The sequence below is a fragment of the Hemibagrus wyckioides genome, linkage group LG07, assembly GCF_019097595.1.
Source record: "Hemibagrus wyckioides isolate EC202008001 linkage group LG07, SWU_Hwy_1.0, whole genome shotgun sequence".
NCBI lineage: Eukaryota > Metazoa > Chordata > Actinopteri > Siluriformes > Bagridae > Hemibagrus > Hemibagrus wyckioides.
This window is the reverse complement of record NC_080716.1, coordinates 16,918,935-16,945,222: the sequence shown is the minus strand read 5'-3', so window position 1 is coordinate 16,945,222 and position 26,288 is coordinate 16,918,935. Positions and strand designations below refer to the sequence as shown.

At 39.1% G+C, this 26,288-nt stretch overlaps 3 protein-coding genes across 4 annotated transcripts; 2 read left to right on the top strand and 1 right to left on the bottom strand.

Annotated features, from left to right (window-relative positions):
- The first annotated feature begins 99 nt into the window (after window positions 1–99).
- Window positions 100–16,148, top strand: LOC131356038 (SH3 domain and tetratricopeptide repeat-containing protein 1). Its single transcript, XM_058394779.1, has 18 exons — window positions 100–715; window positions 916–987; window positions 1,768–1,898; window positions 2,821–2,926; window positions 3,043–3,186; window positions 3,318–3,516; window positions 3,595–3,671; window positions 3,777–3,972; window positions 5,048–5,178; window positions 8,690–8,716; window positions 8,826–9,739; window positions 9,820–10,579; window positions 11,865–12,045; window positions 12,167–12,317; window positions 12,610–12,732; window positions 12,971–13,121; window positions 13,631–13,827; window positions 14,444–16,148. The coding sequence occupies exons 1-18, from the start codon at window positions 565–567 to the stop codon at window positions 14,708–14,710; spliced, it is 3,978 nt and encodes a 1,325-aa protein (XP_058250762.1). The 5' UTR covers window positions 100–564; the 3' UTR covers window positions 14,711–16,148.
- Window positions 5,176–7,994, bottom strand: LOC131356040 (gametocyte-specific factor 1). Of its 2 annotated transcripts, XM_058394783.1 has the most exons (7): window positions 7,904–7,994; window positions 7,561–7,686; window positions 7,320–7,423; window positions 6,777–6,903; window positions 6,618–6,701; window positions 6,366–6,438; window positions 5,176–5,701 (listed from the first exon to the last, which is right to left on the bottom strand). In XM_058394783.1, the coding sequence occupies exons 2-7, from the start codon at window positions 7,649–7,651 to the stop codon at window positions 5,623–5,625; spliced, it is 558 nt and encodes a 185-aa protein (XP_058250766.1). In that variant the 5' UTR covers window positions 7,652–7,686; window positions 7,904–7,994; the 3' UTR covers window positions 5,176–5,622. The 2 variants fall into 2 exon arrangements, with proteins under 2 accessions (XP_058250766.1, XP_058250765.1); XM_058394782.1 differs by having other exon boundaries at window positions 6,618–6,903.
- A 249-nt stretch (window positions 16,149–16,397) lies between the features above and the next one.
- Window positions 16,398–26,265, top strand: htra3b (HtrA serine peptidase 3b). The gene is made up of 9 exons (XM_058394780.1): window positions 16,398–17,134; window positions 21,330–21,429; window positions 22,059–22,281; window positions 23,532–23,726; window positions 23,814–23,846; window positions 23,975–24,089; window positions 24,202–24,259; window positions 24,883–24,978; window positions 25,524–26,265. The coding sequence occupies exons 1-9, from the start codon at window positions 16,726–16,728 to the stop codon at window positions 25,690–25,692; spliced, it is 1,398 nt and encodes a 465-aa protein (XP_058250763.1). The 5' UTR covers window positions 16,398–16,725; the 3' UTR covers window positions 25,693–26,265.
- Window positions 26,266–26,288: the final 23 nt, after the last annotated feature.

The following is a 26,288-nucleotide window of genomic DNA, read 5'->3' as shown; positions in this document are numbered from 1 at the left end:
AGGAACAGAAAGGAAAGGAAAGGAAAGGGAAATGCTGACATTGTTCCTCTGTTAAAAATGGCAGAGGGCACTTTTAAAACAGTGATTATTTGCAGGAGCGCTTTGTGCCTTTAAATCCCTGTTTGTTCACTTAGTGATTATTAACTTAGCAACAAAAACCACACCAAGGTCATTTCTCTCCAAAACGGAGCTTTACGCTATGAATGCAAGAAACCTTCACCTAATGGACGGATTCATTTTCCTTTGCGAGCTTTATATACTTTAGAACACCTTTTGTTTGTTTCACAAGAACAACAATTTAACGGGACAGTAAAGTGTAAAGTATCCTCTAGTTTCCAGCTGCGTTTTATCTGAGGAGCCTGCAGCTGCTGTGCGCGTGACCTGGGCTCCTTCCCATAAACAGCACACTTACGCACTAAATACAGGTGGCAGTAACCTACTATTTCGGCATGTGGTTTGAGGCATTACGAAAGCACCTAGTATTCATACTATTTACCACATACTAAGGTAGGTAGGATGATGGTTTGGACGTAACCACAGTCACATGGCTCTCATGCATGTTTGATGAAGGCTACTTTGATTTTGACCATGGATCAGCAAAGCATGGCGAGTTTTAAGGTGAACTCGGGATGCCAAAGATCTGGACAGTTACGACATGAATTGTCTGTGGAGCAAACCAGCAATGATCTGGACACGTTTAAAACCGTGGACATGGGTAAGTAACAGTGGTTATATCATAAGTAGATTACTTGAGAATATTTGAGTTAATATTTGTATGTATGTGCATTTGTATATAGATAGCATCATACTAATCCTAGGTTATAGAAGTACTGAGTTTTTTCTTTTTTTGATAGATATACTTTGTTTATATTCACAATTCATTCATTCATAAACGCATTCATATTTCTTCTTCAGAAAATAAGCTTTTAAGAACAACAGGGAGTGTAAAAGGGACCTCAATCATTTCTGAAGACAAAATCCCCACAGGTAATTATACCCACTTTATGAACATGTGAGATCAGGTGATTAATACAGGAGACTTCTGATGTTTCCTAAAATCATGTTAAGAGTAGATTGTATGTGAGTATGAGTTCATGGCATTGCCTAAATATTAGAACTAAATTCATCGTTTCTAAATACTATATTTGAAAGAAGTAGATTGGATCATGATTGTACCCTTTTTTCCGCTTTACCATATTGTCAGAAGAAGTTGTATTCAAAATAGGCACAAGTAAAGTTGGGGTTTTATTTATTATTTAGTCACCGACCCAATCAACACACAGAACTCGGTGTTAGTATTAGTTTCAATGAAAATCACCAAAGGTCAGTGACATATACACTGTGGTGTCCTGTTATATCACATGAATGGTCAAATATAAGTACTGCTTTGAAAAAAACCCACAAACACAGGTTAAATGAAATTACACATTGAACCCTGCACATCTCATCTGTTGTCACTGATTAACCCCTGCTGTCAGTACAACACTATAACATCACATGATTGGAATGATGTTACAAGCTCAATCAGTCATGAATTAAAGAGTTGAGCCCATAATAACCTAAAAAATACCAGTACAGTGAGTTGATAAAACAAGTACATATACTTGTTGCATACAAGTTTGCAAACGTATATATATTGTGAAGCATGTCAGTTTTATTAGAATACATTTTAAATTATGTGTACTCTGCATGACGGTAGTATTGTCAGTGCTGCGTTGAGAAACAGATTAACATAGTTTGTTAACTTTCTGCCGTTTCCTGTTGCAGTATTGCCGCTTCAGCTGGCTATAGCAGAAGGTCCGGACCGGCTTCCTGCTGACAAGAACACACAGGAAGTTCTGTGTGGGAAGCTGCGTGTGCTGGAGGCTGACCTCTGCAATATTACATCCTTGCTCTCTGTACGCTTTCCCATTGTATCAATCACAAATGAACAGTAATTCAAAACTTTTGGCAATACAGTGTATAATAATATATTTGGCAATATAACACCCACACACTATATTGCCAAAAGTTTTGGGACACCCCTCCAAATCATTTCAAGGGTTTTGCTTGGCCCCTTAGTTATAGTGAAAGGAACTCTTAATTATTTAGCATTATAATATAATATTATAATGGACAATTTCATGCTCCCAACTTTTGGGAACAGTTTGGGGATGACCCCTTCCTGTTCCAACATGACTGCACACCCACCAGTGCACAAAGCAAGGTCCATAAAGACATGAATGAGGGAGTTGAATTGGGATGAATTAGTGCGGAGAATGTGAGCCAGACCTTCTTGTCCAACATCAGTGTCTGACCTCACAAATGCACTTCTAGAGGAATGGTCAAAAATTCCCATAAACACACTCCTAAACCTTGTGGAAAGCCTTCCCAGAAGAGTTGAAGCTGTTATAGCTGCAAAGGGTGGCCAACTCCATATTAAATTCATGTGCATGTAAAGGGAGACGTTCCAGTTTTGAAATGGCTCAGAGTCTCCACTCTAATTCATCCCCAAGGTGTGTTTCCTCCACACCAAACTCACTCATCCATGTCTTGCTTTGTGCACTGGTGTGCAGTCATGTTGGAACAAGAAGGGCTCATCCCCAAACTGTTCCCACAAAGTTGGGAGCATGAAATTGTCCAAAATATCTTGGTATGCTGAAGCACTAAGGGTTCGTTTCACTGGAACTAAGTAGAGGGGTATCCCAAAACATTTGGCAATATAGTGTATATATTCCATAAACATGGAAACCAAGTTGATTTATAGATTTGTCAGAATTATCACAAAAAGAACTAAAACACATACAAATAACATGCTAATAAATGTTCTCCATCTTTAAGGAATTTTCTGCTCATCTGGTGTCCATCAACAGTGAGGAAAGGACCATATTTATCACTTTTAAAACATTTGAGGAAATATGGAAGTTCACCACATACCACAGAATGGGTTTGTACTTTCTCAACTCTTAGCATTAAGATTTAAAAAAATACTAAAACCTATACAGCTTCTAGTGAGCATTTAGATACCTCAGCTTTACTGTCTGCCTTGTGAATGTTCTCCAGGTTTCCTGCGTCAGTGTTTGGGGAATCTTCTTTTGGACCAAGAATTCTGGCTTAACGCTTTAGACCAGGAGGACTCAGGAATTGAGGTCTCGTTTAATGAGGAGGCTCTAAATCAGATGTACAAAGGCTTTTTGATGCAAGAAGGTAGCATGGTCTACACTTGCTCCTTACTGTAAATTCTAGTCAGAGAACAATAATTTTTATTTCAAGAACAAGAATAAAAAAAACACTTTGCTAGACCGATACCAGCACAATATTTTGCGGTTCTGTTTCAGGCTCTTTTTTTGGGACTTGCACAGTGAATCAGATGTTTGACAGCTCCACCTCAGGCAGTGATCTTTATCTTGAAAAGGGTGATATTGCTCTGTTTGAGCCTCCATTTCTGGGTTCAGGGTGGACTGTGCTATCACTGGCAGATGGATCAAGAGGGACTAAAGCTCGGCCAGCACTGGAACCTGTTATTCCATTTCATGAGTAAGTGAAGTAAAGTGGTACATGGTAAATATGTACAGATTGCAGATTTATTCATTTCTCTTCTCTCTTTTGTTTTAGGTGGTTTCTGAAGTCATGTCCTGAATGGGTTTTGGTAGGCAGTGGAAAAACATGCTCTGATCTCCCATTTCAAATTGGTAAGGAAACAGCCACTTCAGAAAGCTCAGCATTTAGTGTGTTGAAAGGTTATAATATAACGTGACACAGTGACCTAGCAAAAAGAGTAATAAAACATATGTCAGCTTTAGGTATCTGTGAGGCTACAGAGGTGTATGATGGTAATGGACCAGATGAGCTCAGTTTTGAGGCTGGTGATCGCATCATCATCACAGGCCTACTGGTGACCTGTTTTGAGTGGTTCATGGGCAAGCTGGAGAGGACTGGTGAAATGGGACTTGTCAAAACGAGCCTTGTAAAAGCAACCGAGTCTCTTTCTGAGTAAGTGCCTGCATTTTTGCATTTGCTCCATGCATTTGGCCTTCAACACAATCATAAACACACAATATATTTCCAATAACACCACACACCCAAGCATTTTATTCCTCTTATATTACAATGCTCACTTATGTGTTAGGTACATTCAACAAAAATGGTACATTCTCTGAACTTATAGTTACACAGTGTGGACACTGAAATCTTCTTCCAAAAACACTAAACAACCCCTCATGACTACACACATATGATATGGATTTTTATGCTTTATGTATGTCTTTATGTAGGTTATTACTTTAGAAATGAACGAACGAACATTTGTCCTTAAACCTGTCTGAGCTGCTGTATTAGAAAATTAAGTTATTCTTTCTGACCAATCAGAAAAGATCCACAAGAGCTCTATGCACATAATTATTTATGCATCTATATGTATAATTAATAGCCACTTTATTAGGAACACCTTTTCATTCATGTAATTATCTAAATCAGCCAATTATGCTGCAGCAGTCAAGATTTTCAGTTAATGTCAAACATCAGAATGGGGGAAAAACTGATCTTGGTGACTTTGTGGCATGGTTATTGGTACCAGATGGGCTAGTCTGAGTATGCAAGAAACCACAGTTCATCTGGGATTTTCATGCACAACAGTCTCCAAAGTTTGTACAGAGCAGCATGAAAAACAACAAATATTCAGTTAAATTCAGTAAATGCTTGCTGATGGGTGAATTTAGATGGGAATAACCAGACTGACAAAAAAAAACTAACTCAAGTAACCACTCTTTGCAAATGTGGTGAGCAGAAAAGAATCTCAGAAACCTGGGCTACAACACTGGGTTTCACTCCGGTTAGCCAAGAACAAGAAACTGGGGGAACAGTGAGCTCATAGAAAACTGGACAGTTCAAGAATAGTTGGTGTAATGTCCAGTCTAGATCCTTGCCCAATGATACTATTCTTCTACAACATGATTGGTTGATTGAATACTTGCATAAATGAGCAGAGGTACAGGTGTTCCTAATAAAGTGACTAGTATATATATGTATATACATAATGTCACTTAAGTATACTCTATTTTAACTACAGAGCTGATGAAATATTTATGAAACAAGAAGACAGAACCATTTTCAACTTGGAACAAGAGACGATTAAAAAGGAAACTATTGCTTTTTTAAAGAAAACCTGCCAAGGCAATCTTACTACAGTCTACAAACTTGGTAAGTTATTATTTTGTGGCCTAGTCATATTAAAGTAATTTGTTGTAGGATACCAATATCTAGATCAATAACCACTTAGTCACGAACACATTGACGGAAGCAATGTTATAGGAGGCATTAATTAAATCTAAAAGCAATATTATTAATACTTTAACAATGAAAATTACTAATAATAATTGAATATGCAAATACTAAAGCTTTGACTGATGTTCTGACAAATCCTCCCTGAATCCTCCCAGTCACTACTAAGTCAAGAATTAAACCTAGGAATTCTTGTAATTAACCAAATCGTAATTATCGTAATCGTAATTAACCAAATCAGTATGCTTTATCAAAGGCTATTCATTCACAGATAAACAGCAGGCTATTAACTTGCCTGAAACCAGTAATATTAAATGAGGAGCTGCAAATCAGTGTAGCACACTGCAAGAGAGAACTCTGCCTTTACACACCCAGCTTCCAGGGAAGAACTCTTGGTGCTCTGATACCAGGGGTCAAACTGGGGGTCATAGCTGGCTCAGCCCTGAGGAAAAAAATGAACACTAGCACCAAAGAGTTTTCGATGGAGCCAGAATTTTATTCACTGACTCACATTTAAAGAGTAGCACAGCTGTAGGAGTCTCAGTATGCGACTTACACTGCTTGACCACTGCGGGGGCTTTCACACTGGCAGTTTACTCTGTAACGGAGCATGGCTTGGATGAAAAATTCGGAACTTGAACGCGATCAGAGAGCATGCCGAGGTACTGAACCTGATACTACACGTAGTTGCACTGTAACTGTGCCGTGATTCTCATGAATGTGAATGCAGCTCGTACCGGGGACCGCACTTGTTCAGGAAGCAAAATAACCTACATGTGTTTTAGCTGATGACAAAAGATTAATGATGTAGGTCACAGAAGAGGTGAGGTGCCTTATTCGGATATCGCGAATAGAAAACACACAGGAGCAGTTAGAAGATTGCAGACATATAATAGCACAAAAATGCCCAGTTGTTTTGTGTTGTCTAGGCATGTTTTTGATGCCATTATATGAACTCAGCTGCACCAGGGTTCGACAGAATCAAGTGGGTCTCAAACCAGACCAATGATGCAGAGACACTGAGAACAATCACACTCAGATTCAACTCGCAGCTAACGTAACCAGTGTGAAAACCACCTAAGAGTCTGAAATTTTATCACACTCACCAGTCTTGGCTGAGTTGTGAGGTTGAAATTCCCCAGACAAATGGTGTTAGTGGTGTTCCTGCCTCTTCCTCCTCTGTAGTGGAAAAGTGTTTATTAATCAGAAACTGTATCTGTGAGCCTACTGGAATTTCCAATAATTATTGCTATTTTCCACCATCAAACCTTGTTAGTTATAGGCTTGTGATAAGCTACAGGGTTAGGAAATGAGGAGAAGAAGGACAGTGTAATATATAGAGAGCGACAGAAGCTGACCTTGATCCCAGTCTTCATCACACACAGGAATAGTCCAGGTGCTAACAGGAACCTGAAATTTGCGCTGGGTCTCATCAGTTACGACTGAAAAACATTGTACTGGTGTAAAACATAAACGGTGTACCATTTTGTCTGTCACAAAATCATAAAAATCCTTACCATAGTCAGTATTAACAGAGCACCTATCCACACATGTAGACATGTGATGGGACAGCTCGTGTTTGTGCATGAGGTGACGAGCATTAAACGGGCACGTCCAGAGTTGACTGGCCAGCTTTGGATTGTTCTGAAAATGATATTAGGACACATTTCATCTTTGATGTACCAACTGATTATACATTATCTTCAACGATCAATATGAGTAAAGACTTAACAATAGAATACACTATATTGCTAAAAGTTTTGCGACACTCCTCCAAATCACTGAATTCAGGTGTTGTTTTTCAGGGGTTGGGCTTGGGCTTGGCTCCTTTAGTTCTCTGATTTCCTCTCACCTTCACCGGTCGCTGAAGTGGTGGCTCGAAATTGGCCATAATTGTGAAAGAGTGTGTACAGTAAATGTGTGTGACCTGCAATAGATTGGCAGCGCATACAGGATGTAATCCTGCCACATGCCCAGAGTTTTCATGCTTAAATTGCTTGCTGAGGATTCATGCATTATCCTAGATTCATCATCAACTTTATACAGGAAAATAGACTCACCTTCCTGCACTTGATGAGATGGTAGGGAAAGCGACATGCTCGGATTTTATGGTTAGAGTCATAAGGGCACAGAAGCAATTTATCAGGGTCACATAAATCATCGTCTGACAAAAAATAAATAAATAAATAGATTAAAAGTGTGTCAGGTTAATCTGGCTGTCAGAAAGAGTTTGATGATATTTGACGTCTTATGAAATGCTCAGTGCTAATCATTCATCATCTCTTCATGTTGAACATTTACCTTGCTCCTCTTCCCAGCGACGAAGTGGGACTTTAAGTTCAGGTGATGAATCCCTGCGGTTCTTCGACCTTTTCGATGACATCCCTGCCATTTCCTGTCTTATGCGTTTAAGATGTTGGCCTGAAACTTGTGGGGGAAAAACACAAAGGACTGTTATAAACGTTTGCCCGCAAACTAGCCTGTTCATTAGCATCATGACGCCTTCGAAATCATACACTGGGAAATTACGTGTGATAAGTTATTTAAATCGATTTATTTATTTTTTTTAGCTCTATGTTTGTGGTTTGCGTTATTTTTGCTTATTTTTTTGAACTCGAAGTTAAATGTATAAAAAGGTACTCACATTAACTCTATTAAATTTATAAACCGACGCAAGACAGAGGATAATTTTCAAACTCGACTCGATCGAATCAGGTAAACGAATCTGCTGCGCATGCGCACTGTGCAACGCCTTAGCTAATCCGAAGCTTTCAAACATTTAGCTAAGAATGAAAACGATTAACATACGGGCAGTTTAGTTCGGTTTCAGTCGTGTTACTTAATTATCATAAACATTAATTATTTAATAATAATAACAATGACAATAATGATAATAATAATTGGGTTCTTTCTTCTGCATGTTGTTCTATATTCAGGAACAATCTGGAATAATTTGTACTCTGTAGCCTACACTAATTTGCAAAAAAACAAAACAAAAAAACAAATATATATATATGTTTGTATATATGTTGTGGAAAGCCTTCCCAGAAGAGTTGAAGCTGTTATAGCTGCAAAGGGTGGCCAACTCCATATTACATTCATCTGCATGTAAAGGGAGACATCCCAGTTTTGAAATGGCTCACAGTCTCCACTCTAATTCATCCCAAAGGTGTTCTATTGGTTTGAGGTCAGGACTCAGTCCAGTTAAGTTCCTCCACACCAAACTCACTCATCCATGTCTTTATGGACCTTGCTTTGTGCACTGGTGTACAGTCATGTTGGAACAGGAAGGGGTCATCCCCAATATATATATATATATATATATATATATATATATATATAGAGAGAGAGAGAGAGAGAGAGAGAGAGAGAGAGAGAATCTGCAACAAATTATCTAAAGGTTTATTTCTGATTTATATTGTTATGACAGATTCAGCAAATTCAAGATCAGTTGAAGGTAGGTATGATTTGCATGTTATACATAATTAATAAATTATAATTGTTTCTAAAAAAAATCCAAATAACAGCTAACATAATCTAAACTCCAGCCACTTATCTTTCTTTAGATGGACCCAGCGACAGTGAATGTGTAGGCATGAACAGAAATATCAGCAATATTTTGAGTGAAATAAAGGAAAATCTTCAAAATGACCAGACACAAGACAGCGAGAAGCTCCGAATAGATAAGCCCATCAGATCCACAGAGTCACCCCAGGATATCCCTCACTTTACTGTATGTTCAGAACAGGATGGATCCAGTCCAGATAGATATTATTCCCTCCTGTCCTTCCTAAGCAGCAGGGATCATCTGCCTGAGTTTCAGCTTCTCTATGCTGCCTACCCAGAATTCCTCCTTTTGCATTTCCAGGGCCACAGTGATGAGGAGGAGCTGGTAGCATATTTAGGTGTTGCACGGGAAATGGCAAGAAAAAAACGGATGTCATGGGCACAGAGCAGAATCTGTTTCCTCTTGGGACAGTTGTGTGCGGGAAGGTCAAAGTTCTCCCAGGCACGCGTGTATTATGAGGAAGCCTTAAGCATACCCAGAGACTATTTCACAGATAGGTACCTTCTCTCTGCCATCTACTCTAACCTGGCCCTCATCTATCTCACACAAAAAAATGCAGAGAAGTATCTCGCTCTATCTGAACGCTTTGCTGCTTTATTGATGGCATTCTGTGACTATTTATCTGGCACAGAAGACCCAGAGGTGTTGAAGTTTGCGCTGAAAAAGGCAATTCTCTCCTATAACAAAGCTGCAGAAGCCCGCGTCTGTTTCCTGCTAGCCAAGTTTTATCTGAAGCTTGGAGAAGGGATGAGTGCAGTGCCTTTCATTGAGCGCCTACAGATTTTGGCAGATGAGATGCCTGGAACATGTGACAGGATGCGAAGTCATAGTTTTTTACTTTTAGCAAAGCTTTATAGTGACTGTGGTCTTCTTTACCTAGCTGAGAGCTCAGCGCAGCAAGCATGTCAACAGGTAGGTTTTACACTATAAATGTGAGGTAACTGTGTGTTATTGTATTCATAAATGTTCATTTCATTCTTGCAACTACACAGGTGTCTTCGTCTGTCACTGACTGTTTCTGCAGCATCTCTTTGCTGTTAGAGATAGCTCGTGAACTGTATGGTGTGGACATCCCAGCACAGGTGGCTCCATGTTTGACTCGAGCTGCTGCTTTAGAATCTGCTGACATGGAGCCCAGTCTTTCACATGCCTATGCCCTGTGTCTGTCTTGGCTCTTCCACAAGCATGGCATGCCTAAAAAGGCAGTTCATTACATGTGTGACTTCCTTAACCATTCCTCTGCTACCACTCTCAGCCAGTCTGATGCCAGCGCTGTACTTATCTGGCTGGCGTGGTTGTATATCTGTGACTTGCAGCACCACAGTGCACTGGATGTTCTGGACTCAGTCCTGTCCTCCCTCCCCGAGCACTGCACAACCCAGCTGGAGGGTGTCATTTATAATATGCGTGGTATCACTTTGAGACACGCCGGTGATGTCAAACAAGCCGCAGAGAATTTCCATGCTGCAGTCGATGTCTGTGAGGAGTTTGAAGACAGACGCAACTGGGCCATAGCACTTGCTAACTTTGGCTTCTTGAGTCTGCAGGCCAACGCAAAGAGGGTAGCGGAAGAGCAGCTTACCCAGGCAATAGAGCTATTCTCTGAGCTAGAGGATGAAGACCATGAGCTGAACTTTGTTGTTGTACTTCTAGCACTTGGGAAGCTTTATATCACGCAGGGTTTTTGTGAGAAAGGAAAGGTCTGCTATGAGTGGGCCCTGCTGATTTCCATCCTCAGTGATAACTCAGAGAGTAAGTACCAGTTAGTTCTGATTCAGTTTGATTTTATTTGTATAGCCGTTTAGCAGAATGTCTTTTCAGGATATAGATGATGACATCTATATTGATGAAGATATGAAGATATTTTACATTTAAATGTATCCCTAATGAGCAAGCCAGAGACAAAAGTGGAAAGGAAAAACTCCATGAGATATTAGGAAGAAATCTTGAAAGGAACCAGGCTTTGAAGGGAACCCACCCTCCTCTGTAACACAAGATAATATATGTGATTATAAACAATTTCCCTTTTTTAACTATACTATATAGTCAAAAAAATGGAATTGCATAACCAATTAGAACATGACGGCTCTGTTATTGAACTTATTTTATTGGAGTTATTGAAGTTAACTGTTTATTGATTAACAGTGTAAATAAAAATAAAGATAGAAAAGATATTTTGTTTATACAAGTTTCTTTTGGCAAAAATTTAGATATAGACATATTGATTGGTTGGGAAAAGTGCATTGAGTATTTTATTAACGAAAGTTTGAATAGTGCATTGGAACAGTACACGTTTCTAATAACAGCTGCCCAGCATATCATTTACATCCATCAGTCACACTTTCTGCATGCGGGTTTAGTGATGCTTTGACCCACATGAAAAGTGGTTCTAGAAAAGTCCCTCTTGTGCATGTGTCCCTCACATTAAGAGTAAAATATACAGGTGGAAACAAACAGAGCCAGCATGTGATGAACTGAACTCTATTTCAGGAAAACTACTTTAGATAAATTGTCTCTGATTTTAGAATGAATATGAGAAGTCCTGATTTCAGCATTCTTGTTAGTGTTGTTTTTACATCACAGTAAATAATTGCCTTTTTTAATTTCTTCTTGGTACGAAGGTCATAGTAATGTCTGCTCCCCTTTACAACAGCAGCATGTATAAAGAAAGAACATTGCTCTGAAGAATGTTATTAGGAAAAATATTTTATATAAACATGGAGTAAAGATTAACCAATAAATAGAAAAATGAGAAATGGAAAAAAAAATGAGTTTTCACATTAATATGTGAATACATAGTGAAAACTTGGGGTGGTGTAATGAAATAGCTGGTCAACATTTCTAACATGTTAGTTCAGTGTTTCTCTGTAAATGACATTTCAACATTCAAAGTGATGATCAGTTTTTAAAAACAACAAGAAAACCTATAGTTTCATTTTGTTTGTTACAGCTGTAAAGAAAAAGAGATATCTATTGATTGCGTGTGCATTAAATATCCAAATGTAATTTAATCTCATAATTATTTCCCTGTAATAAGGCCAGCTGCAAGCTACGCATCACCTTTGCCAGCTCTATAGTGAAGCATGTCCCGATGAAGCTCAGTGTATCATCTACAACGAACACCAGCTGAACCTGCTGCACCAGACAGGAGACAGAACCCTGGAGGCAGAGATATTGGAGAAGATCAGTCTGCTGTACCTCAGCCTGGGCACAGAGAAGTGAGTTCGTATGATGAACAATTCATCTGAATGTTAGCTGTTACAGGTACATGACAGAATGTAGGTGAGAAGTCGTGTGTTCAACAGTCTAAACCTGCTTTTTGGTATTGTTATATCTCAGAGCAAATAGATGTGCTCTGGACTACACCAAAAGAAGTATAGGGATCTACATCGACATGGGAACGAAGAGGAAAGAGGCTCACGGGTGGCTTCAGGCAGGAAAAATCTACCACCTCCTCAAACAGACTGAGCTGGTGGATCTCTATGTGCAGGTAATATTACATAGGAAAACATACATTGGGCCAACAAGAAAATAGTGCTTTTCTTGCAAAACTTTAGGCCCTGATGATAGACCTGGTAAATTGCATGAGAAATTGAAATATTGAATTTGACTGTAACAAAGCTCAGACTCTAGAGACTCTCTAGAGATTCTCTCTCTCTCTCTCTCTCTCTCTCTCTCTAATCAACAGTCAATCAATCAGATCCAAAAGCTCTGTTGTATACTAACCAATGCTTATTGTAAATCACATGCTCTCATTAATTTGGTTTCTCTTTGAGTGACAGGTAGCGCAGGACATTGCTTTAAGCACCGGAGACACACTATTCATTCTGGAGCTGTTGGAGGTGGCAGGGGACGTGTTCTTTAACAGCACACAGGACAGAGAGAAAGCTGTCTGCTTCTACAGGGTTAGTTTGCAGAAGCAAAGGGGATAATAAGCTAACTGTGTAAATGTGTTTAGTAAAAACTAAACTCATAGGGGTTTAGATCAACAGTTGAACAGCTTTTGAGAATTATTTCAAACATAGAGCATTTTATATTTGCTACATGCTGTTCAGCTATATGTGAAGCATACTGTATGAAGAAATTACAGCGATAATTGAAACTGCTACAGCTCTTAGCTTTTTCTTATTTCTTTTTATTTAGGATCGAGCTCTTCCAATAGCAGTGAAGACAAGCAGTGTGCGTTGTCAGCTCAGATTGTGCAATAAGCTAGCAGAGTTGCTGCTCCAGTTGGGACAGCATAGAGAAGCTCTGGAGTTTGCACAGACTGCATTAGAGATCAGTGTCAGTCTGGGTATGTAACACACACACACACACAACACACAAACTTCCTCGACTCCCAAACACCGCTTGGTTCATTTTGTATCGGCCAAGTTTCAATAAATAACACAGAGTGATTTAGTTAAGCGGTTAGTAGGATTAAGATTAAAAGAATTAAACTGGTGCATGGTCAATCATTACATGACAAGTTAGGGAGTCAGTAACAACTGAATCATGCATGAATCAGTGTATTGGTAAAATACAGTGTTGCACACGCACAACTAAATATAGACTCTTTTTTTTTTTTTTTGTACTGCATGTATGTCTTCTTCTCTTTCCCATCTCAAATCTCATAATTCTTTGTCTCAGTGAACTTTACATTGTCTTCCATTCCTCAAGAGAAACCTTTTTTTTTTTAAATGATACTCTTTGGACAATACCCAATTGGTTTTGTAATTACATTAAATTGTGCACAGAGATCTAATTTAATCAGATTAGCTCGATTACCTCATTGCATTTTCTTGAACTGTTATCTGCTTGTAGCTGACCGTTTGAATGAGCGTGTGGCGTTTCATCGGCTGGCTACGCTCTACCACTGCCTGAGTCAGTTTGAGCTGGCTGAACACTACTTCCTCAAGGCGCTCTCACTCTGTCCCTCACCCTTGCAGTTTGATGAGGAAGCTCTGTACTATGTCAAGGTCTATCAAACACTGGGTGACATTATCTTCCACGATCTGAAGGTAAGAATCACATACATGGCTTATGTCTCAAAGACCTACCAGAAGAGGGCAGTATAGGCATGCCAACTTAATTGGAAACCAGTCACCCTACAGTGTGCACTCTGTAATGGCATTATTTAACACTTGTATTATTAAAAAGTTTCAGGTGCAATTTGTAGCATTCCCACCTCACAACTTGCGAACCATGGTTCGCTACTTAGGTCAGGTCTTTGTGGAGTGCTGCAAGCTCTCGCCCTGTAGCCGTGGGTTTTCTCTGGCTTTCCATGTTCTTTCAACCATCCCATAAGATGCCACTTGAACATCCTATGATAAATTGCCCCTGGATGTGAAAATGTGTGTTTATGATGCCCAGCATTCACCATGACCCTGATATAATGGTTACTGAAGATAGATGAATGAAATAAATGGATGGATGGATGGATGGATGGTGAATGATTGGCAATTAAATAGAGATGCTGAACCTGTATAAATAATTTTGAAGTTATTACCACATAAAGTCTCTATGAGATTTCACAATAACATCCATCAAGTGCTGATTTGTTTAATCATACATGATAGAGTATGAATAAGTAAAACTCTATACTGAATTTTTTATCTTCTCATTCTGCTCTCTCAGGACCCATTTGATGCAGCAGGTTATTACCATCTCGCCCTGGCAGCTGCTATGGACCTGGGCAATAAGAAGTCTCAGCTTGAGCTGTGTACTCGCCTAGCCACTATCTACCACAACTTCCTCATGGATCGTGAGCTCTCCCTGCACTTCTACCAACGTGCCCGGGTCTTTGCTGCTGATCTTAATATCCGCCGCATCAACCTATCACCAGACCAGAGTTTCTGCACCAAATCCCAATACAGGATCACAGCCTCACAGGAGACAGGCTAGACAATCAAACAGTACTGAGAAAACAGAAACCTAAACTGCACTGAAGCACACCATTGTAATGTTTACAGTCTTCTGACCAGATGTTTTGTGTATTGGTTCATTTACTTTTATGTGAGTTGACTGGCTTGCTGATATTTGAAGACAGAAATCCTAACTGATTTAACATTTGCTTATGTTGCTCCAGGAGTCAATTTTAAAGAGTGTCCACTAAAGGATAAAATGTATGTATATGTAATATATGACTGAAGAAAATCAATCCACATTAAGTAGATGAATATAATAATAATAACAATAATAATAATAATTATAATAATAAATACAGAATCTTTATGTACATGTCCATGCCTCTAATCAGCCATTATTTCATTCGGCATTTGGCAAGCTAAAGTTACTATTGCTAAAGTTATACATTTCTAAGCGAGTGTGTGTGTGTGTGTGTGTGTGTTGCCCTTCAGTGGACCCAGGGTGTATTCCTGCTTCATGTCCAGTATTCCTGGGATGGACTCCAGATTCACCTCAATCCTGGTATAAATTGATTACTGCAAAATACCACATCCTCAAACAGACGGAGAGAAAGAATAAACCAATGAATATTAATAGAAACCAGACAATTAAAGGCAAGGCTTTAAATGTAAGTGTAACCTAAACATGACTGGAGTAATATGCTCTGGTTAACATACATCTGGATCTGGCTTTTAAATGATAACAATGTTTTACAGATGGTACTTATGTAAAACCCAAATGAAAGACCAGCATCAGGAGCAAATCCTAGGCCCTTCAGAGCAGCCCAACATTTTTTTGTACTTGCACAAAAAAAACATGACAACAATCCCCAACTTTGTTTCTTTCAGTCACAGTACCGAATGTAAAACCTTAAATTTTAACTAAATTTTAAAATTACATTAGAAAAAAAAAAATTATTCAGAAATGGACATTCAGTTCTTCGTGTAATGTAAGATAAAATCATGCACAGCTGTAAATATTGTTAAATTATTAACGTATTCTAAGTTGTCCTGCAGAATTACGTGAGTTTAAGCCTGGGTAATGTCGAATCGGTTTAACTCCTGGAATCAAGTGAAAACAAAGAGATGCTCTGTTTTCACTAAGTGCTGAAAATGACTGATGTTACAGTTTCAAATAAATATCTTCATGGCTGGTGAGAGCCCACAACTCGACCTGAACTGCTCTTCTCTGTCAAAACAAACACCAAAAGCTAAAACTCTGACACTTGCAAGTGTGTATGTGTTAACACGACATGACCAACATGTGTTACATAGGTGTCTGGCCTGAGCTCTTCAGATGGACCATAAACCCCTCTTCACAACAGAGCCAGCCGTGTGAGAACACCGCAAGATCTCCTCATGATCACACATTTTTTTTTAATGAAGGAGGTGACACTGTGCTATAACATCATCAAGGATCAAGTGAAAACTATAAATAATTTTTAAAAAATCATGTTCAACTAATCCACAATATGGAGAGGTTTGTTTTTTAATTTGTGATAACTCGCAGAAAAGCAAGGATCTGGACAACCTTCAAAGTTTTAGTTTTTGTAAACTGCAGCCATCAAACACACTCATACTCGTGGTTAAGTGTGCACTTCACGACCCCTCTCAGGAGCTTTGCATGGTTGCAAAGTGGGCAGAGCGCTCAGAAACCCTGCTTTCCCCGCCTCTATTAAAAACATCTGCAGTTGGGTTAAGTACTGCTTTCAGACAGACCGGCCGGACCGTCTGTTTACTCTGACCATCAGACATCCTGAACTTGGATTTGGACAAATTTCTTTTTTTTCTTCAAGCTTTAATTACTATGAAGTAAAGTTTGCACTTATCATCGCATTATTGCATTTTTTTTTTTTTGCATTTAATTTTTGTGCACTTGTGGAGACAAGAAACACATATGGACACTAATGGAGACTGCTGTTATAGGAATCTCAGTCTAAACATTTTTTTACTGTAGTTTTTCTCTGTGTTCTTTTCTTTCACCGGTGCTTACCTCCTTCATTACATCTGACAATGCGAGTGATTGTTTTATCTGCCGTTATTTTGCTGATGGTCCGTGCCGAGCCCAAGTCCAAAGCCTGCCCTGCACGCTGTGATGTGAGCGCGTGCCCGAGCCCGAGTTGCCCGAGCGGTTACGTGCCGGACCGCTGCGGATGCTGTCTCGTGTGCGCGCGTGCCGAGGGTGAATCGTGCGGCCGCGCGCACGACCTGCCCTGTGGAGACGGGCTCGAGTGCAAACATCCCGCAGGGAAGCGGCTCTCTAAAGGCGTGTGTCAGTGCCGCTACTCGGCCAAGGTGTGCGCCAGCGACGGTAACACATATTCCAACGTGTGCCAGCTGAAAGCCGCGAGCCGCAAAGCACTGCAGCAAGGCCTGCCGGGATTGAGCTCTGTGCACAAGGGCCCGTGCGAGAGTGGCCGAGGTAAGCAATCACTCTGTCGCACTTTTACAGCCTCAGTGTGCAAAGGAAGCCAAGTGATCACTAGTATTTAGAGCAAAGTTAGTTTTAAGTTGTCTTTATTTGTCACATATACGTTACAGCACAGTGAAATTCTTTCTTCACATATCCCATCCTTGGGGGTTGGGGTCAGAGTGCAGGGTCAGACATGATGCAGCGCCCCTGGAGCAGGGTGGGTTGGGGGCCTTGCTCAAGGGCCCAACAGTGCTGGGGCTTGAACCCCAATCTTCTGGTGAACAACCCAGAGCCTTAACCACTTGAGCTACTACCATACACTTACTTTAATTGCATAGCAATAAACGTATCATACTAATTTGTTCATTATTGGAAAGTGAATAGCAATTCATGTCATTAACATTATCTTTCTTTTGTTTCTAACACTCAAGGTTTTGATCACATGAACTTCATTTCAGTTACAGACCTCTTAAACTAGTCAGGGGGGCAATTGGTCATGTAAGCATTTTATGAAGGTTACCCTGCACCACCCATGTGGCTGAGCCCTCACAGCAAACTTGTACAAATACCACCTTGCTTCAGCATCAAATGTCCAGGGGGTGGTGTTGGACCTGAACCAGCTCCTCCTACTTGGGCAGAGTGAACCAAATGTCCAGGGCACAGATACTTCAGCTTGTTTCAGTAAGGATAACTGTTTGTTGTTGCAGGTTGTGTAGCATCTCATAAGTAGGGTCAGGTTTAGTCTAATAGGACTAATAGAGCAGCAAGATCGTAATCTGTAATCTAAGGACAAAATAAAATTGAATTTCAAGTGATGACAGGCAACATATTAAAACACAAATGAACCACTGATGTGGAATTATTAGGATACATTGATAAGGATGATTAGGATAAGATTCAAATCCTCACAATAAAATAATTACTGGTGGGTTTGTGGACTATTTGGTTATAACTCTATTGGGATAACAAAAGCCGTTATTGTGACAATAACCAACAACAAAAAATTTATAGTATATTTGCATTCTCACAAGATGGGCAGCAGAGAGCAGTACTTTGTGGGTTTTCACACACACACACACACTTTACTTAACAAATGTTCTTGCCAGTAAGTGGTTATCTTTCAGTGGGCTTTTTAAAAATGACTTGGGGTTTAGCAGTGTCTCCAGTCAGTCTGGTTCTTCACAGCCTGTAGGGAGACATCTTAAAGATCCCACAATACATGCCAGAAATCACAGTTAAAGCCAATATAGTACCTTAACAGTTAAAACCAATATAGTACCTTATATATATATATATAAGGTACCTGTTATCCTTAGCTGTTAACCAGAATTACTTTCATATATATATATATATATATATATATATATATATATATATATATATATATATATATATATATATATATATATATATATATATTAAGACACAAATATGAATGTACTTATTATGTCTAGTTGCTAGATTATTTTTTTTAATTTTTTTACTTACTTTAAGGGACTGTTCTGACTACCTTACACAAAACCTTCAAGCATACTACTTAAATTAATAGCCTCCAAGGACATGTAAAGGAACCAGACAGTAGCCCTGACTTACAGCTGTAGAGTCATCATATGAGGAGGCAGTTCATATACAGAATACAGACGATCATTGTGCTCTCCAGACTAGTTGTGAATTTCCAGGTCAATCTGAATGCAAGGTAAACTTTTGGCCTGATTGCTGTCCAGCTCCATATCAAAGTCATAGCAATTTTCTGAAAAACCATTAAACTGCAGACTGACAGGAAGTAAGCCACTAGGAATTAGTGCCACTGTTTTACCCACAAAGAAAAATTTACCCACAAAGAACAGCCTTAGCTGTTAACCAGAATTACTTTCATTATTACTGACAGATGGAAATCTCTATAATTATGTGTGAGAGCTGGCTCAGCAGTAGTCTTAACACCAAATCTTAACTTTAAACAATCCAATTACTGCGTATTAGTACAGAAAGATAACAAGATTGCTGTCTGAGTAGGTATGGCATATCCTTCCAGACTGCCGGTCTAATTTTGTCATACACATGAGGATATTATTCTGGAGGCAGACTGACAGACTGCTGCTGCTGCTGCTGTCTGGGGTTTTCAGGTAGCCAAGAACTGCCTTTCCTGGGAAGAGCTGTCTGACTGACAAACCATGTTTACTCACCACTTACCGTTTTAAACAAAACTTTCTTATAGTAAAATTTTTTCCCAATCTTGTTATATATATATATATATATATATATATATATATATATATATATTGCTCTATAAAGTTCATTGTGTCATGCTGTTTGAATATTTTCCCCCTGAAATCCAGTGAGCACAGAAGAGCGTATACACGGATGTGTAGAGAGCCAATCAAATTGCAGCCCTTAATATTCTGAAGCTTGTGGCTAGCTAAGAGTGTACAAAATATATGAGATGTTCCATTCACTCTGGCTTGAGGATAGCACACAAAGACAATATAACAAAATCTGGCAGCCACATATGCCGCAACGATCTTTTAGTAGCTTCACAGTAAATTTACTGATGAGCCTTTGTGCATTTAGAATTAAGATTAAGATCTAAGAAAAGGTCAAGGACAAATCATTCATTCATATGTCCTTCCAGGAATGGGGGACATGATTAACGGCAAAGCTAAACAGCTGCAAAGAGCATGCACAACAACCGTTTCTGTGTTTAATCTCCTTATAAACATACCAGAAAATTCATCAGACATAATTTCCTGTACAACTAATACTCTAAACTTCAAGGATAAACACTGAATTTTTCATTAGTGTATCAAATATCTCACTCCCATGCACCCCATGCACTCCATCTATTATGATAGCCAAGCATGTGCCATCAGCTGGACCACTAATGTATGGTTTTGCCCTCAACCAGACTGGAAAATCAGACCGGAGAGTCAGGGGAGATAATTTTGGACAGCTTATGGAATATTTAACCCTCACTAAATCGCTAGTGCATGGCTGACTTGGGTTTTCTTTTTCTTATACAGTCTCTAATAGAGCAACCTCAAAGAGGATACACATTGCCATTGGAATAGAGGGTTGGCTGACTTGGCCACTGTGACATGAAAGATCTTAACTTTGCAGTTCCCCCTTAAGGCTAAGTGATATAGTTATCCTGGAATGTGGCCTTAAAGGAGGTTGCTTGTTGTGATAAATGTTAAACAACTGCATGTGATTAACTGCACAATTATGATGATTTTTAATGTGCAATCCCTAATTCATACTTTGGCCAGAGTTCGAAGACTTCTTGTTCTTATTCCGCATAGAAATGACACTGTTCCCAAAATATGCTGCACTCAACGCAAAAAGCACAAGCCATGAAATGTAAACCTCTGGAGTGGTGTAAGAGGTTACAGTTAGACAGCATTAAGTGGTTGTAAATTTGTACTGTAAACATTATACTGTTAGACATATTGCCCTGGAAAACAAGTTTAGTCTTGAGGTTATAAAGATGAGTGTACTGCTAGACCCCTGAGCTAGATTGTGTGTGCCAAGGCAGTCACAGGAAACAGCGGTCAGTTTGGGTGCAGTCTGTCTGCAGAAAATAATGTTGTGTAATTACTGTACTTTTACACACCCAGGACACAGATGCATGCACACATACACACATACGTACATACATGCTTGTCTTACTATCCATGTGAGGACCTTCAATTGGCATTATTAATGCCATTATTAATGCCAAGCTAATTAATGCTGTCCCTACACTTAAATCTAACTCCTAACCTCAGTATTCTCAGCTCCTTTAGTTTTTTAACTAAAAAAAAAGTTTAAGTTTTTTTTAACTTAACACACACACACACACACACACACATTGAACAGGAGTAAAACCACTTGCAGGTTTTGATGCAATTACAGACTAGCAGTTCCTGTGTTTGAAAAAGACTTTACCACAACTTTGCCCTCTGGTCCTGTAGTAAATATAACCTCCTCTGTCTATAAATACTAAAAGGCTCAGTTAATGACTGCTGTTTTATTAACATACTCATTAAGGGTTATAAAATCTTCCGGAAAACTGTTTACACTAACTGTTGATTTCAGACTAGCATTGCCTATTCAGATATACAGTAAAGCTGCTCTCAGGTCAGCAGCGTGAGTGAACTTCTTCCAGCTGCCTATAAAAGCCACAGTGGTGTGTGCTTATTAACATGACAAATTCTTCCTGCTAGTATAGGTCCCACACACCCCAACAGCCCAAGGTATAAATTCAACTTCATTGCTGATGTGGTGGAAAAGATCGCTCCAGCTGTGGTTCATGTGGAACTCTTTCTAAGGTATGTTCGGCATGGGATTTACTGTACGAGCCAGATTTATTCTGAATAAACGTGCAGACATTACAACAGTGGAAATTAAACAGTGTGTGTTGTTTGCTAAGTGCTATAGACATAAATAAAAACAGCACTATGAAAGTATAAAGCAGTTATTCTGTTCCTAGCCGTAGACGTATTTGTGACACGGCAGTCTTTATTGACACTCAGCAGAAACTAGTCATTTGTTGTTTTGTTAAATGTGTTTATTTTTTATAAAAAGGGTGGGAAATGTGACAGAGCTAAAGGTGTTCAAACACTTATGCTATTATCCTTCCTGAGCCAGTCAGGAAGAGCATAGCTGTTTCTCACCAAGTCTGCTCAGTTATAGACAGTTGGGGGAAAAAAGATGTTAAGGAGACACAAAGGAGTCAAAAGACAGACAGTTTCCACTCACCAAAATCCTGAATCATTAACATCATGAATCATTGTTTTTCCACTGAGTTTGCGCCTGTATTTTTTTTCAGTGTAGTTTTGTAGTTTTTCATCCTGGATAAACGGAAATTGTATCACCATCTTCTCTGTTATGTGTATAATAATGCAATCTGTGACAACAATATTATATGTAACTAATAATGTTGACCATTAATCCATAGCCACCCACTGTTTGGCCGGACTGTACCACTGTCAAGTGGCTCAGGCTTCGTGATTTCAGAGACTGGGCTGATTGTAACAAATGCTCATGTCGTGTCTACCACCACGCCTGTGTCAGGACATCAACAGCTTAAAGTACAGATGCACGATGGGGATGTATATGAGGCTACAATTAAAGACATTGACAAAAAGTCTGACATTGCCACCATCAAAATCAACCCACAGGTGAATACTGTATGACACTTTATTGCAGATTGTTATTGGTTTATCTTCTTTTAATCTGTCTTCTGGGTAGAGGTCATATTTAATATTCAAGTTATCCTATACATAAGCACATATGCAGTCATGTTGCAAGAATTATGGAACAATAACCAATAGTAGAATCCAAGCAATCTTATGTCCATTTGTGAGGGCCAAATTAGCCCATGCTCTCCCTCCCTTGTCAATCACTTTGTCACTAATCTAGGATGACTGTAAGCTCATGTATTCGGAAAAGGGCAGATTGTGCTTTTCTCCGGCATGAGAAGCAGTTTGAAAAGATGCTGTTGGCTGGGTTCATCTGTTTTGGATGAAGTATATGTTAGCGCTCACCCTAGTGCTTGGGTGTTGGCAAATGGCCAAACTGGAGGTACAATTTGCCCTGCACCCCAACTGTAGATGATTAATGAAGATATCTTGTGTCTGTAAAGTTTCCTTCGTGTAATTAAAGTTAATGTAGCTAACAAGTAAGGGAGGGGAAGGAAGTTTATAGCCTTCAGTTCAGCACCAAGCATATGGGAATACCTAAGACACTGGTTGGATAAGTAACACCATTTGTAGATGAACATTGCAATAAGACAGCAGAACAAGTCATTCTTTCAATCATTTAGTTATTTATTTCTCTTTTGGCTTTGGTGGCAGTGAACATGTCTCTAACCACAGCCTCAGACTGCAGCTCTTTCTGGGAGATCCTCAGACCTTCCCATGCCAACTGTGAGATATGTATCTCTCCAATGGGTCTGCCCTGGAGTCCAAGTTAAAATAAATATACAAATTAAAACAATATCATGATTGGAATCAGTGTTAACCAACATCTAAGGCTTCTGGGTATGATGCTTGAGTGGCGTGATTCCAAACTGTAAGCTGGCTGCTTAAACACTGCTTTAAGCCATTTAGTGTACTTTTGTCTATATTTATAGATAACAGTATGATGTACAATGTCAGAAACCACATCTGACATTCAACACTGAAGACTATTATCTTGCTTGTTGGCACATCAGCTTCATAGCTCCAGTACAAGACTAAACAAGCAAACCTCTGACACCAAACATTGGCAGATTGACTACGTGTTGAGTGAAAGTTTGTGTTCACTTCATTTTTTGTTTTAAAGAGAAGAGAAAATCCTATTGAACTAAACACAACAATACCCACATGACCGTAGTTTACCCACATTTCTCTTTCTGTCTTCTTTCTCTTTCTTCTTTGACACTGCTCAGAAAAAACTGTCACTCCTGTTGCTGGGTCACTCAGCAGACCTGCGGCCTGGCGAGTTTGTGGTTGCTATTGGGAGTCCGTTTGCTTTGCAAAACACAGTGACCACAGGAATCGTCAGCACAGCTCAAAGAGATGGAAAAGAACTGGGCATTCGGGACTCAGACATGGATTACATCCAGACTGATGCAATCATAAATGTAAGACAACTGGATTTGTCTATCTGATCATACTGGTATTTAAACTAAACTAAACAAAAATGAAATTTTGTGGGTTTTTTTCTTTAGTATGGGAATTCAGGTGGCCCCCTTGTCAACCTGGTAAGCATTCAACATACACACAAGCACATTCAATACTTTTTATAGTTTTTTTAGTAGACTAATTTGTAAACACTATGAAATTCACCTGTGTTGTACTCTAACCTTTACACTGATCTAAATTTTATTAGGATGGAGAGGTGATCGGAATCAACACCCTCAAGGTAGCAGCAGGGATCTCCTTCGCCATTCCTTCAGACAGAATAACCCTCTTCCTCAATGATTCCATGGGGAAGCAAAGCAAAGGTACATCAACATTTAATGCGTATCCACATATTACGGCTCATAGCTTGTGCTGGTTTATGGTTAATAAATAATCCTTAATGTTTTGCATTGTTTTTGTGCTTCATTCTTACAGAATTGAGATCAGTAAAGAAGCGTTTCATTGGAATTCGCATGCTCACTATAACTGAAGCGTGAGTGGATTTCATATCTTTGATTTACACAAAATATGGCCATAAGTATGTGGACACCTGGCTGTCACACCCACATGTGGGCGTTCGCTAAAAAAAATTGAAAACACACACTTGGGACTGTTTATTCTGTAGCATTAAAGATGGAACTAAGTTCACTGGAACTAAAAACTGCCCTAGCATGACAGTGACCCTCAAAACAAGATCCATAAAGACATTTACCAAGGTTGGTATGACCTGCACAGAGCCCTGACTTTTGAATACTTTTGATGAAGCACCAGGACTCCTTGTCCATCATCAGTGCCTGATCTCAATAATGCTCTTGTGGCTGAATGAACTTAAATTCCAATAGCAAAGGAGGGCTACAGGGCACCAACTCTATATTAACTCCATATTACCAACTCCATATTCAAGCCCATGGTTTTGAAAAGGAATGTTCAGTAAGAACATCTGGTTTTGATGATTACGTGTCCACATGCTTTTGCCCACATAGTGTATTTGTATTATAGTCACTATTAAGAGTTTTGCATGGCCCAAAAACTCCCCATACCAATAATGTTAATTTTTGTTGAGTGTTTTTGTTGTGTTCAGCATTAGGTGTCCTTGTGTTTTTGTTTTTTTTGTAGTCTGGTAGAGGAGCTGAAGCAGCAGAACCCAGACTTCCCTGATGTTATCAGTGGAATCTACGTCCATGAGGTGGTTCCTCACTCTCCTGCTCAAAAGTAAGGATCAACTAAACACAAGCTGCTTATTTCAAAACATGATTTAAATGTCCTTAATAAAAAAAAATAAGTAAAATCACTAATGAATTCATTTAGGCTTATATTTATTTATATCGTAATCATCCTCCAGCTCTCCATTTTCCATAATCTCTCGGACAGACGCATGCTGTAGCCAATTCAGCAATAAGCATATATGGTTATGGCTTTCTGAGCTAATACTGATGTTCCTGAATTTGCTGTTACATTTTTCTGATTTGTTAGTGTATTTTGAACTTATGGGGCACCATAAAAAAACAGAATATAGGGGAATAAAATAGAAAAATGAAATGATTCTCACAAATTAATTTTTAATAGGATTTTTTTAACACTGATGTAATGTAAGGTATGATGTTGCTGTTTCATAAATAAATGGAAATAACATGCAATGCAATCATATCATATTGGCTCAAGAGCTTCAAAGATTGCGGTAGCTCTTATTAAACACCGGACACATTTACTTTGTTAAACCGGAAGTGTCGCATTATCCTCTGTGTCTTTAACACTAGAGGGGGAATCAAGGATGGCGACATCATCGTAAAGCTGAACGGCCGGCCGTTAACCAGCACCAGTGAACTGAAGGAAGCGTTGATGGAGGACACAGCTCTGCTGCTGGAAGTCCGACGAGGCAACGATGATTTGCTGTTCAACATCGAGCCTGATGTTATCATGCAGTGACACAATTATGCACCTTACCATTTGCTCTGGTAATGCAGGAACAAACAGGAAAACATGGCTGGCACACCAGCAGCCACAGAGCTTTTAACACAACGAACCCCAAAAACACAACTGAGTAGCATTTTCCCTGGTGTGTTTTCCAAAATACTTTTGCCAAAATACTGTACATATATGGATGGAGGTGAAACGTCTTGTATTATTTAGTTTCTGGTGAATAAGGAAATGTATAGTACTGTACTGCTTTTTAAAGACAATGCTGGTGATATTGAAAAGCAGCTAGATTTGTGCCTGAGACCATTCCACAGGCCAGGGTGAAGCAGAGTGAGTGATGTAGATGGTCAGTATGCCATCTTTGCATTTTAATTTGTGTCAAGACATCACAATTTAAAAAAAAATGGAATGCATTAGTGAATTGTTGTATAAAATGTGACATCCTATTGCTGTTCACTTTATAACTGTCTTTTGATAACTGATATCTACTTTTGTAACAACTGTAAGCAAATTTCTTTGTTTAAGTCAAAATGTTTACAATTGTGTCTGCTGGTTCATACCAATAAAGGCAGAATTTCTGAACATCATGTCACCCAGTCTGGCTG

What these genes read in the sequence shown, in the direction of transcription:
- LOC131356040 (XM_058394782.1), bottom strand. Translation starts at nt 7,651, where the DNA reads ATGGCAGGGATGTCATCGAAAAGGTCGAAGAACCGCAGGGATTCATCA. An exon ending in TCGCTGGGAAGAGGAGCAAG is followed by an intron (nt 7,424 to 7,560) that starts GTAAATGTTCAA and finishes ATTTTTTGTCAG; the next exon opens with ACGATGATTTATGTGACCCT. An exon ending in TGATGAAGACTGGGATCAAG is followed by an intron (nt 6,439 to 6,617) that starts GTCAGCTTCTGT and finishes TTTCCACTACAG; the next exon opens with AGGAGGAAGAGGCAGGAACA.
- LOC131356038 (XM_058394779.1), top strand. Translation starts at nt 565, where the DNA reads ATGAAGGCTACTTTGATTTTGACCATGGATCAGCAAAGCATGGCGAGT. An exon ending in AGGCTTTTTGATGCAAGAAG is followed by an intron (nt 3,187 to 3,317) that starts GTAGCATGGTCT and finishes GTTCTGTTTCAG; the next exon opens with GCTCTTTTTTTGGGACTTGC. An exon ending in CGCAGCAAGCATGTCAACAG is followed by an intron (nt 9,740 to 9,819) that starts GTAGGTTTTACA and finishes GCAACTACACAG; the next exon opens with GTGTCTTCGTCTGTCACTGA.
- htra3b (XM_058394780.1), top strand. Translation starts at nt 16,726, where the DNA reads ATGCGAGTGATTGTTTTATCTGCCGTTATTTTGCTGATGGTCCGTGCC. An exon ending in AGACTGATGCAATCATAAAT is followed by an intron (nt 23,727 to 23,813) that starts GTAAGACAACTG and finishes TTTTTTCTTTAG; the next exon opens with TATGGGAATTCAGGTGGCCC. An exon ending in GTGGCCCCCTTGTCAACCTG is followed by an intron (nt 23,847 to 23,974) that starts GTAAGCATTCAA and finishes AAATTTTATTAG; the next exon opens with GATGGAGAGGTGATCGGAAT.